This window comes from Lepidochelys olivacea, assembly GCF_965140295.1.
Source record: "Lepidochelys olivacea isolate rLepOli2 genome assembly, chromosome: 9".
Classification (NCBI taxonomy): domain Eukaryota; kingdom Metazoa; phylum Chordata; order Testudines; family Cheloniidae; genus Lepidochelys; species Lepidochelys olivacea.
In genome coordinates, this window is record NC_140419.1 from 67,609,743 (window position 1) to 67,628,303 (window position 18,561).

General features: G+C 44.5%; 1 protein-coding gene across 1 annotated transcript in view; it reads right to left on the reverse strand.

Annotated features, from left to right (window-relative positions):
- Nucleotides 1-18,561, reverse strand: part of DIAPH2 (diaphanous related formin 2) — an 813,565-nt gene that overhangs the window by 771,578 nt on the left and 23,426 nt on the right. Inside the window, exons 2-3 of the mRNA XM_084638844.1 lie at nucleotides 18,019-18,051; nucleotides 15,135-15,308 (exon numbers count right to left, since the gene is read on the reverse strand). Of these exons, the coding sequence (XP_084494970.1) occupies nucleotides 15,135-15,308; nucleotides 18,019-18,051 (207 nt within the window). The remainder of the gene's footprint in view (nucleotides 1-15,134; nucleotides 15,309-18,018; nucleotides 18,052-18,561) is intronic.

Genomic DNA, 18,561 nt, shown 5'->3' on the forward strand with positions numbered 1-18,561 from the left:
GGGATCTGATCGCTATTTGGGGAGAGGAATCCGTGCTATCAGAACTCCATTTCCGTTTTCAAAATGCCAAAACCTTTGTCAAAATCTCCCAGGGCATGAAGGACAGAGGTCATCACAGGGACCCGAAGCAGTGCCGCGTGAAACTGAAGGAGCTGAGGCAAGCCTACCAGAAAACCAGAGAGGCGAACGGCAGCTCCGGGTCAGAGCCCCAAACATACCGCTTCTATGATGAGCTGCATGCCATTTTAGGGGGTTCAGCCACCACTACCTCAGCCGTGTTGTTTGACTCCTTCAATGGAAATGGAGGCAACATGGAAGCAGGTCTTGGGGATGAAGAAGATGATGAGGAGGTTGTAGGTAGCTCACAGCAAGCAAGCAGAGAAACCGCTTTTCCCGACAGCCAGGAGCCAGGAACTATTTCTCACCCTGAACCTGGAGCCAGTACCCCCTGAACCCACCCAAGGCTGCTTGCTGGACCTGGCAGGCGGAGAAGGGACCTCCGATGAGTGTACCTTTTAAAATACTATACATGGTTTAAAAGCAAGCATGTGAAAAGATTACTTTGCCCTGGCATTCGCGGCTCTCCTGGATGTAACTCCCAAAGCCTTTGCAAAAGGTTTCTGGGGAGGGCAGCCTTATTGCGTCCTTCCTGGTAGGACATTTTACCACTCCAGGCCAGTAACACGTACTCGGGAATCATTGTACAACAAAGCATTGCAGTGTATGTTTGCTGGCGTTCAAACAAAATCCGTTCTTTATCTCTCTGTGTTATCCTCAGGAGAGAGATATCATTCATGGTCACCTGGTTGAAATAGAGTGCTTTTCTTCAGGGGACACTCAAAGGAGCCCGTTCCTGCTAGGCTGTTTGCCTGTGGCTAAACAGAAATGTTCCCCGCTGTTAGCCACGGGGACAAGGGAGGGGGTAGCCACGCAGTGGGGGGAGGCAAAATGCGACCTTGTAACGAAAGCACATGTGCTATGTATGTAATGTTAACAGCAAGCTTTACCGTGAAAGAGTGTAGCCACTGTTCTATAAAATGTGTCCTTTTAAATACCGCTGTCCCTTTTTTTTTCCTCCACCAGCTGCATGTGTTTCAATGATCACAGGATCTTCTCCTTCCCAGAGGCTAGTGAAGATTAGAAAGGAAAAAAAACGCACTCGAGATGAAATGTTCTCCGAGCTCATGCTGTCCTCCCGCACTGACGAATGCGTGGAGGCAAATAATGTCAGAGTGCAGGAAAGCACAAAATGACCGGGAGGAGAGGTGGCGGGCTGAAGACAGTAAGTGGCGGGCTGAAGACAGGGCTGAAGCTCAAATGTGGCGGCAGCGTGATGAGAGGAGGCAGGATTCAATGCTGAGGCTGCTGCAGGACCAAACCAGTATGCTCCAGTGTATGGTTGAGCTGCAGCAAAGGCAGCTGGAGCACAGACTGCTACTACAGCCCCTGTGTAACCAACCGCCCTCCTCCCCAAGTTCCATAGCCTCCACACCCAGACGCCCAAGAACACAGTGGGGGGTCCACCGGCCAACCAGCCACTCCACCACAGAGGATTGCCCAAAAAAAAGAAGGCTGGCATTCAATACATTTTAAAGTTGTAAACTTTTGAAGTGCTGTGTGGCATTTTCCTTCCCTCCTCCACCACCCCTCCTGGGCTACCTTGGTAGTCATCCCCCGATTTGTGTGATGAATGAATAAAGAATGATGAATGTGAAGCAACAATGACTTTATTGCCTCTGCAAGCGGTGATCTAAGGGAGGAGGGGCGGGTGGTTAGCTTACAGAGAAGTAGAGTGAACCAAGGGGCGGGGGGTTTCATCAAGGAGAAACAAAGAACTTTCACACTGTAGCCTGGCCAGTCATGAAACTGGTTTTCAAAGCTTCTCTGATGCGCACCGCGCCCTCCTGTGCTCTTCTAACCGCCCTGGTGTCTGGCTGCGCGGAACCAGCAGCCAGGCGATTTGCCTCAACCTCCCACCCCGCCATAAACGTCTCCCTCTTACTCTCACAGATATTGTGGAGCACACAGCAAGCAGTAATAACAGTGGGAATATTGGTTTTGCTGAGGTCTAACCGAGTCAGTAAACTGCAACAGCGCGCCTTTAAACGTCCAAATGCACATTCTACCACCATTCTGCACTTGCTCAGCCTGTAGTTGAACAGCTCCCGACTACTGTCCAGGCTGCCTGTGTACGGCTTCATGAGCCATGGCATTAAGGGGTAGGTTGGGTCCCCAAGGATAATTATAGGCATTTCAACATCCCCAACAGTTATTTTCTGGTCTGGGAATAAAGTCCCTTTCTGCAGCTTTTGAAACAGACCACAGTTACTGAAGATGCGAGCGTCATGTACCTTTCCTGGCCATCCCACGTTGATGCTGGTGAAATGTCCCTTGTGATCCACCAGAGCTTGCAGCACAATTGAAAAGTACCCCTTGAGGTTTATGTACTCGCCGGCTTGGTGCTCCGGTGCCAAGATAAGGATATGGGTTCCGTCTATGGCCCCACCACAGTTAGGGAATCCCAGTGCAGCAAAGCCATCCACTATGACCTGCACATTTCCCAGGGTCACTACCCTTGATATCAGCAGATCTTTGATTGCGTGGGCTACTTGCATCGCAGCAGCCCCCACAGTAGATTTGCCCACTCCAAATTCATTCCCAACTGACCGGTAACTGTCTGGCATTGCAAGCTTCCACAGGGCTATCGCCACTCGCTTCTCAACTGTGAGGGCTGCTCTCATCTTGGTATTCATGCACCTCAGGGCAGGGGAAAGCAAGTCACAAAGTTCCATGGAAGTGCTCTTACGCATGCGAAAGTTTCGCAGCCACTGGGAATCGTCCCAGACCTGCAACACTATGCGGTCCCACCAGTCTGTGCTTGTTTTCCGAGCCCAGAATCGGCATTCCACAGCATGAACCTGCCCCATTAGCACCATGATGCATGCATTGGCAGGGCCCATGCTTTCAGAGAAATCTGTGTCCATGTCCTGATCACTCACGTGACCGCGCTGACGTCGCCTCCTCGCCCGATATCGCTTTGCCAGGTTCTGGTGCTGCATATACTGCCGGGTAATGCGTGTGGTGTTTAATGTGCTCCTAATTGCCAAAGTGAGCTGAGCGGCCTCCATGCTTGCCTTGGTATGGCGTCCGCACAGAAAAAAGGCGTGTAACGATTGTCTGCCGTAGCTCTGACAGAGGGAGGGGTGACTGATGACATGGCTTACAGGGTTGGCTTCAGGGAGCTAAAATCAACAAAGGGGGTGCCTGTACATCAAGGAGTATTTCAGGCAGGACTTCACGGAGGGTTCCAATAAGAAATGGTGCACCTACATTCTTGTTCTTATTGGAACAAGGAGGTTAGTCTGGCCTCTGATTGATACATGGCTAGATTTACCTCACTGCACCTTCCCTGTGAGTGACTGCAGTGTGACCCAGAGGAATGAGTCCCCTAGACGGGGGGAGGAGGCAAATGACTACAAAACAAATCTGGTCTATTTCTTGTTTTGATCCACTCCATCTATCTTTTACATCTTTGGCTGGCAGCAGATGGTGCAGAAGGACTGCATGCCATCCTCATCTCTTGCCTTCCTGGCAGAAGATGGTACAATACGACTGCTAGCAATCCTCATCTCTTGCCTGCCTGGCACAAGATGCTAGCAATCCGTATCGCCTGCCTGCTCACCATAAGACGGTTCAATAGGACTGACTGCAGGACTAAAGAGAATGACCTGGTCAAGTCACTCCAAATTTAGTCCCTGCGCCCATGTCTGCCCAGGCACTCCTGGCCGACATGGCCAGGAGCACCTCGGACACGACGATGACGGCTATCAGTCGCATTGCACCATCTGCTGCCAGAAGACAATGGGTTGCTGCTACTGTGTAGCAATGCCGTACCGTGTCTGCCAGCACCCAGGAGACACATGGTGACGGTTACCTTAGCGGGCTCCATGCTTGCCGTGGTATGGCGTCTGCACAGGTAACTCAGGAAAAAAGACGCGAAATGATTGTCTGCCCTTGCTTTCACGGAGGGAGGGAGGGAATGGGGGCCTGACAATATGTACCCAGAACCACCCGCGACAATGTTTTAGCCCCATCAGGCATTGGGATCTCAACCCAGAATTCCAATGGGCAGCGGAGACTGCGGGAACTGTGGGATAGCTACCCACAGTGCAACGCTCCAGAAGTCTACTCTAGCCTCGGTACTGTGGAAGCACTCCGCCGAGTTAGTGCACTTAATGCACTTAATGCACTTAGAGCATTTTCTGTGGGGACACACACACTCGAATATATAAAATCGATTTCTAAAAAACCGACTTCTGTAAATTCGACCTTATTCCGTAGTGTAGACATACCCCAAGATAGCTTTTGTCATTTAGTAGACTAGGACTGAAACCTAAGCGATCTGCACTTAATCCTAGTATTTACTCTCACTAGCTGGACAACAAACATGAAGTTTGATAGCGTCCATACTTGCCGTAATCAATCAGTGAATTATTCAAGAATTTCAGTTGGTAAGTCCAGGTAAATTATCCTGTATTTAGAGGTAATGGCCACATTGTGATCTCAGCCCACCAAAAACTCAGAATAATTGACTTCACAATGCAGTAACTTGAGAATTACAAGAAACTAAGAAATCACAATGTCCTTTTGAGTCACAACATTCATAAAAACAGAACTCTGAACCAAAGATAGTATTTGTATTACTGTAATATCTAGGAGCCCTACTCATACACCACATTGCTCTTGGTGCTGCACACACCAAAAACAAAGCGTTTTTTTGTGCTGCCATCACAAAATATAAAGTGTTTCCATGTAGAATAGCTTGAGGATAAGGGGTATGGAAAAGCTACTGAAGTAAGGATCCAAGCTGAGAACCTGTACTAGATGGTCTGGCTGGCTGTAAGACAACTGGGAGGGAAACCAACTTACAAACCCAGCATCAAGCCCCTGCACATACTGCATTCCTGGCTTCCTCATCCTAGGTCATTCTTCCTCCAAGCCTTAGGAATCCCTTCATCCTAGCCTAGTCTATGCTTCCCCATCTATCCAGACTCCTCTTATCCTCCTGCATCTCCTATACTGAAGCACAGGAAGCCCTGGACTAACAGATCTAATATGTTCAGATAGGCGATTCCTCAAATTAATTTCTCCTTTGTCAGAGCTGCAAGCTCTGCTACAAAGGGAAGAAACAGTTACTTATTGTAACTGTCTCTCAAAATTCCACTGGTGTGGTGCATGCCCAGCACACTGGAGCCAGAAAATGTTGCCTAATAATATCCATGGGGTGGGGGCTGTGCTTGCGCCTCATGGTCCTAGCCCTTCCCCAGCTATATGAGGCAGCACTTCCAGGACCACCCTCAGTTTCTTCGCACCCAATGCTTAGGGACTAGACTTCAAAATAGAGGGGATGGAGGGTGAATCGTGGAATACATGTCTGCATCACATCTCAAAGTAGCACAGTTACAGGAAGTAACCATATGTTCTTTGAGTAGATGCAGCCATGTATTCCACTTAGGTGACTCACAAGCAGAGTCTATTTGAACAAGGATTGCCTTCCCTAAGTTTGCATCTGCTCTTGATGCAGTGGTAATGGCATAATAGTTCAGAAACTTACGTATCACTGACCACATGCAGCCCCACAAATGTCCAATATTGACAATGTCACTCAAAAACGCCATTGACTTAGCTTGCGCTCTCGTAGAATGGCTTCACGCCCATTTAGGGGGCATAGCTGAAGCTGCTTTGGATATAGTCTTGATGCAATAAGTTATCCACTTAGAGATCATCTGTGCGGAGACTACCTGTTCCTTTATATAATCTGTATACGACACCACAGATGAAGTAAAGCTCAAAAGGGTTTAGTCCTGCCAAGGTAGAAGGACAGACGTCATCTGATATCTAACATATGAAGGCACTTCTCCTCCAGGTATGAATGTGGCTTAGGAAAAGACATAAGTCTGGTACAAACGAAACAGAGACCACTTTAGACACAAATTTCGGGTGCATCCACAAAGTCACCATCCTTGGAGAACTGTGTGTAAGGAAGTTCCTCTGTCAAAGCCTGCAACTCTCACACTCTGCTTGCGTGTGTTATTGTCATGAGGAATGTAGTTTTTGACATAAGAGGAAAGGGACAGGATGCAAGAGGCTTGAACAGAGGTCTCATCAGAGCTGCCAAGATTGAGTTAAGGTCTCACAAGGGAACATTTTTCCACACCAGCAGATGGAGATAAATTCCTTTTAAGAATCTCACTGCCGTAGCACTAGAAAAATACTGATCTTCTATGAATGGGAATATGAAAGGCTGAGATAGCCACTAGATACGCCCTCAATGAACTAAGCAGAAGGCCCAATGACTGAATAAGCAGCAAACACTCCAAGCTGTTCTGGATACAAGTCACAGTTGGCTGAACTCCACAGGCCAAAAGCACTTCCATTTTGCTGAACAGGCCATTCCGGTGGAAGGTTTTCTACTACTGAATACAACCTGCTGAATAGCTGCTGAACAATGCTCTTCCTCCTCTTTAAAATACAGAGCAGCCACACCACAAAATGCAAGGAGCTGAGCACAGGATGCAACATGCAATCATGATTCCATCCTGAGCAAGTCAGGATGGATAGGAAGGTGTACGGGAGGCTGAATTGACAGCACAAGGAGGTTGGGAAACCAACACTGCCTCACCATGCATGGGCAAGGAGAATGAGTTTGGCCTGACACAGTTTCAACTGAAGCATAATCTGTGAATTTACCAGAATTGGAGGAAAAGCATGGAGGAGAGTCAACTGCCAGCTCAGGTGGAAGGTGTTCACCAGCGAGGCCAGACTGAGGCCCTCAGAGCATAACAGATATTACTTGTTGTCCTTTGTAGTGAATAGGTCTATCATTTGCCAACTTGCAAAACTAAGAACGGCCATAATTGATCAGACCAACGGTCCAATATCCCGTCTTCCAACAATGGCTAATGTTAGATGCTTCTGAGGCCATGAACTCAACAGGGCAATTATCCCTATTCTCAAATCCCAGGTTCTGGCAGTGAGAGGCCTAGGGACACCCAAAGCATAGAGTAACATCCCAGACTGTCCTGAGTAATAGCCATTAATGGACCTATTCTTTGCGAACTTATCTAATACTTTTTTGAATCCAGTTATAGTTTTAGCCTTCACAACAACCCCAGTCATCAAGTGCCAAAGATTGACTGTGCATCGTGTGAAGTAGTACTTCCTTTTCCTTATTTTAAACCTGCTGTGTACTAATTCCATTACACCCTCTAGTTCATGTGTTATGTGAAAGGGTAAGCACTTTCCTATTTACTTTCTTCACATCAATCATGATTTTATAGACTTCTATCATACCCCACCTTAGTTGTCTCTTTTCCAAGCTGACTAGTTGTGACATTCTATACCTTGGGGGAGTGTACTGTAACCCCATAGTCCTCATTTCATATAACTGTGATCTTACCTTACAAGGAATGCTTTATATGTATCAGGGGAAAGGTTATGATCTGCTGAAAGTCATTTCTCCATCCATATACGTGCATCATTAATGAATATGAAGTTATGAGAATTTTGTTGTATGGTAGTCAATAAAACATACTGTAAGTTGAGGAATCAGGCAGATATTAGCTCCCCAAATGCAACAGCAGAGAAAGTAACCAATGCCCAGGTGAGGTGTCAAAGAATCCATCAGCAGCCACTGTCCAGCAAGAGAGCTACAATGCAATGAATGACACACTTGCATGAGGCCACACCAGGAGATTTGCTCAACATTGCTTGGAGAGACTCAGCAATGCCCCCCAGACATGCCTGGACTTGTGCTCCCCAAGCACATGAGGGTATAAAACAGAGAGTGAACACATACTGGGCTCTTCTCCTGCCCACACCTTCGCTAAGACACTGAGAAGAAGACAAGACTCCAACAGAGAAGACTGGCCCAGGTTTAAGGAACAAACCTGTATATTAATAACTGCAGTACCCAGTGGGGTGAGAAACCTGCTTAATCTAGATGTTGCCCAGTCTAATAGGGTTGAGAGTTTAGACTGCGTACTTTTCTGAACCTTTTCTAATGCCAGTATATCTTTGTTGAGATGAGGGGACCACATCTGTATGCAGTATTCAAGGTATGGGCATACCATGGATTTATATAAGGGTATTAAGATATTCTCCATCTTTTTCTCTATCACTTTTTTAATGATTCCTCACATCCATACATCCTTTGTATGAAATATGGGGCAAATCCGCTCAGGTTTGCCAAGGCTGGTGTATGTCCACTTTCCATTGTTGAAGTGGTGAACCAATTAATAAATTTGCACTGCCCATCTTGAGCAGTGCAAGACCGTATATTTCTGGGGGTTGCTTCTGGTCACAAACAAGGCATTGTGAAAGACAGCCCAGGCTGGGAAGAGTTCAAGGAGCACAGTCCCAGGCTGCATTCCGGGGGGATCCCATCACACTAGTCCCAATCTTCCTAATCTCTCCTCAAATGGAAACTGTTCCATACCCTTAATCATTTGTTGCCCTTCCCTGTACCTTGTCCATTTCTAATGTATCTTTTTTGAGATAGAGTGACCAGAACTCCATATAGCATCCCAAGTGTGGGAGTACCATGGATTTAATATAGTGGCATTATGATATTTAAAGTCTTATCTCTCCCTTTTCTAAACGGTTATTAACATTCTCTTTGCCTTTTTGACTGATGATGCAGATTGAGCAGATGTTTTCAGAGAACTATCCATGATCTCTTTTTGAGGGATAGCAGCTAATTTAGACCCCAACATTTTGTACGTATAATTGGGATTATGTTTTCCATGTGCATTACTTTGCAATTACCAATATTGAATTTCATCTACCATTTTGTTGCTCAGACACCAAGTTTGGTGAGATTCCTTTGTAACTCCTTGTAGTCAGCTTTCAACTTAAGAATCTTGAGTAATTTTGTATCTGTAAATGTGCCACCTGACTATTTGCCCCTTTTTCCAGATCATTTATGAACATGTTGAACAGCATTAGTCCCAGTATAAATTCCTATTTCTCTCTCGCCATTCTGAAAACTGACCATTTATTCCTAACTTTTGTTTCCTGTCTTTTAACCAGTTATTGATCTATGAGAGGACCTTCCCTCTGATTCCATCACTGATGACTCTGCTTAAGAGCCTTTGGTGAGGGACCTTGTCAAAGGCTTTGTCAAAGTTCAAGTACACTATATCCTCTGGACCACCCCTGTCCACATGTGTTGACCCCCTCCAAGAATTCTAATAGATTGGTGAGGCATGATTTCCCTTTACAAGAGCCAAATTGACTCTCTCTCAAGATATTTTTATCTATGTGTCTGATAATTTTGTTCTTTACAATTTTCCTGGTACTGAAGTTTGGCTTACCAGTCTTAATTGCCAAGATTGAATCTGGAGCGTTTTTTAAAAAATCTATGGCACATAAGCTTTCCTCCAGTCACCTGGTACAGAAACTGATTTAAGTCATCGGTAAAACTATTAGTTCAGCAATTACTTATCTGAGTTCCTTCAGAACCCTTGGGTGAATATCATCCAGTCCCAGTGACTTATTACGGTTTATTTTATCTGTCTGTTCCAAAACCTCCTCTATTGAATGGCTTGGTGTAGAAATCTCCCTCAGGTCCTTTGCAGTGAATACCGATGCAAAGAATTAATTATCTTCTCCACAATGACATTATCTACCTTGAGCACTCCTTTAGCACCTCGATCATCCAGTGGTGTCACCAATTGTTTGGCAGGCTTTTGGCTTCTGAGGTACTGAAATTTTTTGTTGTTAGTTTTTGAGTCTCTGGCTAGTTACTCTTCAAATTCTTTTTCGGCCCACCAATTAGACTTTTACATTTGACTTGCCAGAGTTTATGTTCCTTTTAATTTTCCTTGGGATCGGACTTCCAATTTTTAAAGGATGCCTTTATGCCTCCGATTCTCTCTCACTGCTGTTTAGCCCTGGTGGTATTTTTCAGTCTTCTATTCTTTTAGTTTGTTGTATACACCTAATTTGAGCTTCTATTATGCTGTTTATTAAAAGTTTCCCTGCAGTTTTTAGGCATTTCACTCTTGTGACTGTTCCTTTTAATTTCTATTTAACTAGCTTCCTTATTTTTGTGTAGTTCCCCTTTCTCAATTTAACGTTACTGTGGTGGTTTCTTTTAGGTATTTTCCCACCCCAACAAGGATGTAAAACTTAATTATATTGTGGTTACTATTATGAGCCGTTGAGCTACATTCACTTCTTGGACCACATCTTGTGCTCCTCTTGGAACTAAATCAAGAACTACCTCTCCCCTTGAGTTCCAGGACTACCTACTCCAAGAAGCGGTCATTAATGTTGCCAAGAAATTTTATCGCTGCATCCCTTCCTGAGGCTGTCCATAATGGAATAGAAATCCCTCATTATTATTGAGTTTTCTATTTTGATAGCCTCTCTAATCTCCCTGAGCATTTCACAATCACCATCACCACCACCACCACCACCGTGGTCAAGTAGTATACTCCTACAGACTTCGACTCCCTCAGGGAACGGATGGCCAGGATCCCCTGGGGGACTAACTTGAAGGGGAAAGGAGTCCAGGAGAGCTGGCTGTATTTCAAGGAATCCCTGTTGAGGTTACAGGGACAAACCATCCCGATGAGTCGAAAGAATAGTAAATATGTCAGGCGACCAGCTTGGCTTAATGGTGAAATCCTAGCAGATCTTAAACATAAAAAAGAAGTTTACAAGAAGTGGAAGGTTGGACATATGACCAGGGAAGAGTATAAAAATATTGCTCGGGCATGTAGGAATGATATCAGGAGGGCCAAATCGCACCTGGAGCTGCAGCTAGCCAGAGATGTTAAGAGTAACAAGAAGGGTTTCTTCAGGTATGTTGGCAACAAGAAGAAAGCCAAGGAAAGTGTGGGCCCCTTACTGAATGAGGGAGGCAACCTAGTGACAGAGGATGTGGAAAAAGCTAATGTACTCAATGCTTTTTTTGCCTCTGTTTTCAATAACAAGGTCAGCTCCCAGACTGCTGCGCTGGGCATCACAACATGGGGAAGAGATGGCCAGCCCTCTGTGGAGATAGAGGTGGTTAGGGACTATTTAGAAAAGCTGGACGTGCACAAGTCCATGGGGCCGGACGAGTTGCATCCGAGAGTGCTGAAGGAATTGGCGGCTGTGATTGCAGAGCCATTGGCCATTATCTTTGAAAACTCGTGGCGAACCGGGGAAGTCCCGGATGACTGGAAAAAGGCTAATGTACTGCCAATCTTTAAAAAAGGGAAGAAGGAGGATCCTGGGAACTACAGGCCAGTCAGTCTCACTTCAGTCCCTGGAAAAATCATGGAGCAGATCCTCAAAGAATCAATCCTGAAGCACTTGCATGAGAGGAAAGTGATCAGGAACAGCCAGCATGGATTTACCAAGGGAAGGTCATGCCTGACTAATCTAATCGCCTTCTATGATGAGATTACTGGTTCTGTGGATGAAGGGAAAGCAGTGGATGTATGGTTTCTTGACTTTAGCAAAGCTTTTGACACGGTCTCCCACAGTATTCTTGTCAGCAAGTTAAGGAAGTATGGGCTGGATGAATGCACTATAAGGTGGGTAGAAAGCTGGCTAGATTGTCGGGCTCAACGGGTAGTGATCAATGGCTCCATATCTAGTTGGCAGCCAGTATCAAGTGGAGTACCCCAAGGGTCGGTCCTGGGGCCAGTTTTGTTCAATATCTTCATAAATGATCTGGAGGATGGTGTGGATTGCACTCTCAGCAAATTTGCGGATGATACTAAACTGGGAGGAGTGGTAGATACGCTGGAGGGGAGGGATAGGATACAGAAAGACCGAGACAAATTGGAGTATTGGGCCAAAAGAAATCTGATGAGGTTCAATAAGGATAAGTGCAGGGTCCTGCACTTGGGACGGAAGAACCCAATGCACAGCTACAGACGAGGGACCGAATGGCTAGGCAGCAGTTCTGCGGAAAAGGACCTAGGGGTGACAGTGGACGAGAAGCTGGATATGAGTCAGCAGTGTGCCCTTGTTGCCAAGAAGGCCAATGGCATTTTGGGATGTATAAGTAGGGGCATAGCGAGCAGATCAAGGGACGTGATCATTCCCCTCTATTCGACATTGGTGAGGCCTCATCTGGAGTACTGTGTCCAGTTTTGGGCCCCACACTACAAGAAGGATGTGGATAAATTGGAGAGAGTCCAGCGAAGGGCAACAAAAATGATTAGGGGACTGGAACACATGGGTTATGAGGAGAGGCTGAGGGAGCTGGGATTGTTTAGCCTGCAGAAGAGAAGAATGAGGGGGGATTTGATAGCTGCTTTCAACTACCTGAAAGGGGTTCCAAAGAGGATGGCTCTAGACTGTTCTCAATGGTAGCAGATGACAGAACGAGGAGTAATGGTCTCAAGTTGCAGTGGGGGAGGTTTAGATTGGATATTAGGAAAAACTTTTTCACTAAGAGGGTGGTGAAACACTGGAATGCGTTACCTAGGGAGGTGGTAGAATCTCCTTCCTTAGAGGTTTTTAAGGTCAGGCTTGACAAAGCCCTGGCTGGGATGATTTAACTGGGAATTGGTCCTGCTTTGAGCAGGGGGTTGGACTAGATGACCTTCTGGGGTCCCTTCCAACCCTGATATTCTATGGTTCTATGATTCTACTGCTATACTCTTATTCAAGCACGGAATTTCTATCCACAGAGATCCTATGGTACCGTCTGATTCATTTAAAATTTAACTATATTTGACTATGCTTTTCCCCTTCCTCCCCTCCCCCCAGATAGGTCACGCTGGTGGGGGAATGGTATTATTTTGTCATTCCTATATATTTTGTACCCTGGTATTACAGGGTACATCTACTCAGCAAAGAAAAACTTGTGGCTGGCCTGTGCCAGCCGACTTGGGCTTAGGCTACAGCAGGGCTGTTCCACTGCTGAGTAGACTTTCAGGCTGGGTTGGAGCCTGAGCTCTGGAACCCGCAGATGCATCAGAGCAAATGAAGCTAACAGGGCAATTATTGTGTGATCCATCTCCCGTCACCAAGTCAGAGGTCTAGGGACCCCCAAAATCATTGAGTTGCATCCCTGACTACCATGAGTAATAGCAATTAATGGCTAAAGTATTTCAAAACTGACCTGTTGCTTAAGTTATATTATTAGAGAGAAGCAGACACTGATGTTGGAAATCAGATGCAAATGTATGTACTTTGGTCACATTAGGCTCAGAGATGAAGATAACCTTGGAAAAATTATTGTGGAAGGAAAGGTGGAGGATATCACGCTAGGGGATGACCACCAAGGAGATGAAAGGATGATGTATGGCAGATCACTGGAAGGTCCGTTGCTCAATGCTCAAAGTTAGCAACTGATTCCAAAAATTCTGTTATGTCATCAGTGATACTCAGACATGAACAAATGGATTTACTTTCTTATTCATGCTTTAAGTACTGATCTTACTTTAATCTATAGCTGATTGCATTAACAACTGCTCTGTAATAAAGCAAGCCTAATTTATGTTCACACCTGGATATGAATGTGTTTTGGATCACAGGAGAAGGCGCTCAAAGTCATGGCAGCTCCAGTTACATACATGTGATGCCATGAAGGTAAGCATAACCTTTTCTGAAAAGGGAATAACCTGAATAAAAATTCAGATGCAATCAAACATTCTATTTAGACTTTGGAATAATACACTCGAAGGTTAAAAAAAATATTTTCACCTTCTTAACATGAATACATGTTGCTCCTGTTTAATTTATACTGGCACACCACGGATTCAAGCTTCTATGTGCTAGCGTTGCTTAACATTCTCAAAACTATGCTAACTTTCTATTATACTCCCTCGAAACCTTATCATATTTCAGCATCTTGTTTGTGCTCAGTTGACAAATTAAGAGCCTCCAGTAGGTAATAATTATCCATTACTCGTGGTAGTAGCAAACTGTTAGATTTTTTTATGCTTTCAACTTCAACTGAGAGCTCTTAAAATACAACAGTTAATTGAATCTGCTCACCAAAATGAGCCATCACAAAGAACCTGTTCCTCTCAATGCCTCTTTAGAACAAAGTGCTTAGTCATTTAAAGCATTAAATCTGATTCTTTCATGCACATTTTCCTTTACTGGGGTCGATTGGATTGATCTGGAAAATCTGAAATCCTCCCACATAGATTCTCCTGGAGCCGATTTAGGTATCAAAGCAGTAGTGTATTAACAATTAAGACCCTTTGCTACTTATTTGTTCCAAAGGTGCTCTGCCACTTGCTAGCTTTCTGAAAGAATAGTCAGTCCTAAGGAAAGGAATTAGATTGCCTATTTCAACTTACATGCTCAGAAGCGTTAAAAATCCTCAGTCATCTAACACTCACAGAAACTATACATAGACAGTCATACAGTAGCTCCAAGAAAATATGAGTTAAATTGGAACTGAGAAAGCTATGAAACAAAGCAAACCATGGTCTTTTGCTGCAAGTTATATGTGAATACAATTACCTCTGATGTACATAAGCTATACACACTTACTTTTTTAAAAGCAGGTTTCCATGTTACTGAGGAAGAAGCATGATTGTAGTAATTTTGCCATAAATGTCACTGTTATCATAGGCCCCAACACATTAATGTTTATACATGAAACCTTAAGACCCTGAAGAAAATGTAGTGTTATTTGTATATAAAAGGTCTTTTTGTATTAGTAAGCCCTCCAGTCTTTTTCAGAGATCACTTAATCCTTTCACAACATTCACATAAGCAGTAAAACTTCTGGTATTGCTCTAACTGTGCTATTTGAAGATTGTTTAAAACAGTTATTTATCAAGGATAGCAATCTCAAATTTGTTCTACTTTTGTTAAGTCCTTTGTGGTTCTCTGTAGACCTGAATTAGGCAACTCTTGAACATGCCATACACTCAGGCAAGTTTTACTGATTATTCAGTCAATTGACAGATTATGTAGCTCATAAATTAAATATCTGTCCTTTGTATGAAGTGCATAGGGTATGTCTTGGTGTTTCACAATAGTAGCTAGCTCCGCAGCCAAAGTGTCAAGTCTCAAAGTAAGGTGGAAGAACTATTCATTGACATCTCACATTTCAAAACTGTTGATACACATGAAAATATAAGAAAAAAACTGAGCAAATTGCTTACCATCATTTTTTCAAAGAGATCCATAACTTCTTTTTCTGATAAATTCATACAACGATCATCAAACAATGGTTGGGCAACTGGAAATTCACTTATAGAGGCTTGAGAATCAGGGTGCTGAATGAGAGGTTTCTCTTTTTTTACAGCTGATTTTCTAAAACTGGTTAATCTGTCACGCTGAAAACATAAAAGATATTTTAAAATAATTCCTATATATATATATGCACAATATGAGAAAGCAGCATAAATCTTTATTGATCAAATTGCATGCTCATGATGCAACGAACATACCAAGTGTTATTTTAAGTAGCAAGGCCAAAAATCAGAGACTGTACTATTTATAAATTGGTAAAACTCCTCGTTCTCACAGAATTTTTTTCCCCCCCCATTCAGAATTAAGTTTAATCCACAGTAGTGGCACTGAAGTATAGCCTACATCACCACATTTAATTCCCATTCTCATATTCAGCTACACACCAGTACATTAGGGTCTCAAAAATCTTGCAAGATAGTTGGAACGGGGAGAAGGGCATGCTGCACATCAACTGGTAACAGTCCTGTTAGCCAATTTCTGATGAACATGGATAAATTTGAGGACAATTGCCCAATCCTCTTTTACCTGAAGACTGGTGGTGGGTTTTTGGAGGATAGCTGAAATGGCAAAATTTTGGGGATAATCACGGCTTCACCAGGTGTACACAATATTGCCACATAAAGAAATTTTCCAGAGGAATACAAAGTATCTTAAGGTTTTGTCACCAACTTTTCTATTGTTGAGTACAGTCTCTTGTAATTAGCACGTAGTGTCACAAATCAGTCAATCGTTTTACTGCATAGAAACAGCCATTCACAGTTTAATACACTTGCCGAACATTAGTAAAAGCATACCATGTGATCTGCAATGAAGGTTCTTAACTAAAACTGAATGGGTTGTATTCCTTTTCCCCCCTTTAGAAGTGCATGCATACTCAGTTAGTTTATTATTACAAGAGGAGAAAGAATCATTCCACCAGTTAGAGTGATCTTGTGATCCTTCATTCTAAGGCTGTTTGTTACCATATTAATTAATACACAATTCTATCCGGATAGCTGTTAGTCAGAAAACCTGTTATCTTATACCACCAACTGAAGAATGAAATACTTGTTATGTCTGCTTTAACATCAATGCAAACAAACCATTTAACAAATCTCATTATTGAGGTATATTTTATGGAATCAAACAGCCTTAAGAAGACGGATTCAGTAAAACAGTCCATTTGCAACCAGGGATGGCAGGTTTGCAGAAATTTTGGTGGTGCCCAGAACCCGCCCCTGCCCAAACTCCACCTCCTAAGCTCCACCCCCCCACCTGCCCAAGCTCTGGGAGGGTGTTTGGGTGGGGGAGGACGTCTGAGGTGCAAGCCCTGGCCTGGGGCAGGGGATTAGAGTGCAGGAGGGGTGCAGGCTCTGGGAGGGAGTTTGGGGGAGTGCAGGGGTGGGTCTGGGGATGAGGGTTTGGCATGTAGGAGGGGGATCAGGGTTGGGGCAGAGGGTCAGGGTGTGGGGGGTGAGGGCTCTAGCTGGGGCTGGAGATGAGGGGATTGGGGTGTTGGAGAGGCAGGGCTAGGGCAGAGGGTTGGGGTGGGGCAGGGCTGGGGATGAGTTTGGGGTGCAGGCAAGCTGGGACTGGGGCCAGAGAGGAGGACTCCCCCCAGCCCTTTCCCCGCCAGCAACAACGAGCTCTGAGGGAGAGCACCCCCTCCCCTCCCCCAACAGCACACTCACCCCCAGCACTGTCACTGCATGTGCTCCTAGGGTCACACTCAGGTCCAGGAATCTCCCTCGCCTCCCCTGTGGTGGATGCCGGGGCGGGGGCTACATGCACCTTCTCCCCTCCTGTTGCCCCTCACTGTAGCCTCACTGGGGGTGGTGGATGGGGCAGGAGCAGTGAGTGCAGGAGCAGCGTGGGGCAGGAGCAGTGAGTGCAGGCGGGGGGTGGAGGGCAGCTGTACTGGTGGAGGGTCCTGCTGGAAAACAAAAGGGTGTGAGGGGGAAGGGCAGGGGCAGCCTACCCTGACACTGGTGGTTGGGGGGGGCACTAGCACCCTGCGGCAGCAGTTGATGCAGGGAGGCAGCATGAAGCTACAGGGGAGAAGCAGGGATGCTCTGCTCCAGGGCCCAGGGAGGTGCGCGGGGACAACAAGGAGGCCGGGGGACACTCAAGGGAGGCGCAGGGGCGCAGCAGGTGGGGTCGGGGGGAGACCCAGCCCCAAACATTGGTGGAGCCAGGCACCCGGGCCCTGAATATTGCCGGAGCCCGGGGCACCACGAGAGAATGTAACTCGCTGCCTGTTTGCAACAGGCTTAAGCAGCTTATTTAAGGTTACAGGTGTATTTTTTGTAGAATTTTTTTCATAAAAGTGATTAACTTAAACTGTTTTACATATTGTTAAGTAACAAATCAATAGGTTAAAAGTTTGGTTGTCTACAATTAACACTTACAACTTATTCAAGACTCAAATTTGGTTTTCAATTCCACTTGACTTTTCATGAAATGGGGAAGGGGGAGCAAGGAATAAGTTAGTACTGTAAGACTTACTTTACCAAAACTGAAAACAGGTAACCCTATATAAGCTGCATCCCTTTTGCTTAATGTATTTTTGACCTAAATCAAGCATTTGGGGATAGTGACAATCATTCAAAATACTGGATTTAAGAATAGCTGCGACAGATTGGTATTTTTACCTATAAATTAATTTACAGTTTTTTACCACCCCCAATTACTGCAAATATTTGTAGAACCCAACAAGTGAAACATTTAATATCCTTTAAATACAGGCTACATTGTCCACAACCTTTTGAGTAAGACAGCATGCACTGTAGACAAAAGTTGCCATGAAGACCTTACCACATCATCTGCCAAAGTTTTTATTTGAATGTTCTATTAAAAACCAAAGAAAAAAGAAAAAGCAAGTTACCTTTGTGTGAAACAAAGAAAAAATTAAGCTCTTGTACATTAATGTGGAAACAGCAACTAAAATCCTCCTTTAGCTGATTTAATAGAAACAAATTGAGATTTATTAATGGGTTTAAGCTAGCAAGACAGATAATTATAACCCCTTACAGCATTACTTTCCCTCCACCCAGAAAGATGAGTTGTAGGATGTTAAGTTATTAATTTCGACATACCATTCAGCATCAAACTTAAACACTTTTCATCAAACTCACTCTGGGATTCTAGTAACCAGTGCAAGAACTGTTATATCTAAGTCCGAGTTTACTTAGTTTTACAACTTGAAAATTTGATGATTTAAGATTTGTGTGGAGGAAGTTATTTCCAGCAGGAGCACCCTTCTCTCAATTTTGCCAGAAGACTCAATCTGGACAGATCTAGCAGTGTCAATGTTTCATTTCTTTAAAAGCTTTATTTTGTTCTCACCTGGCTCACATT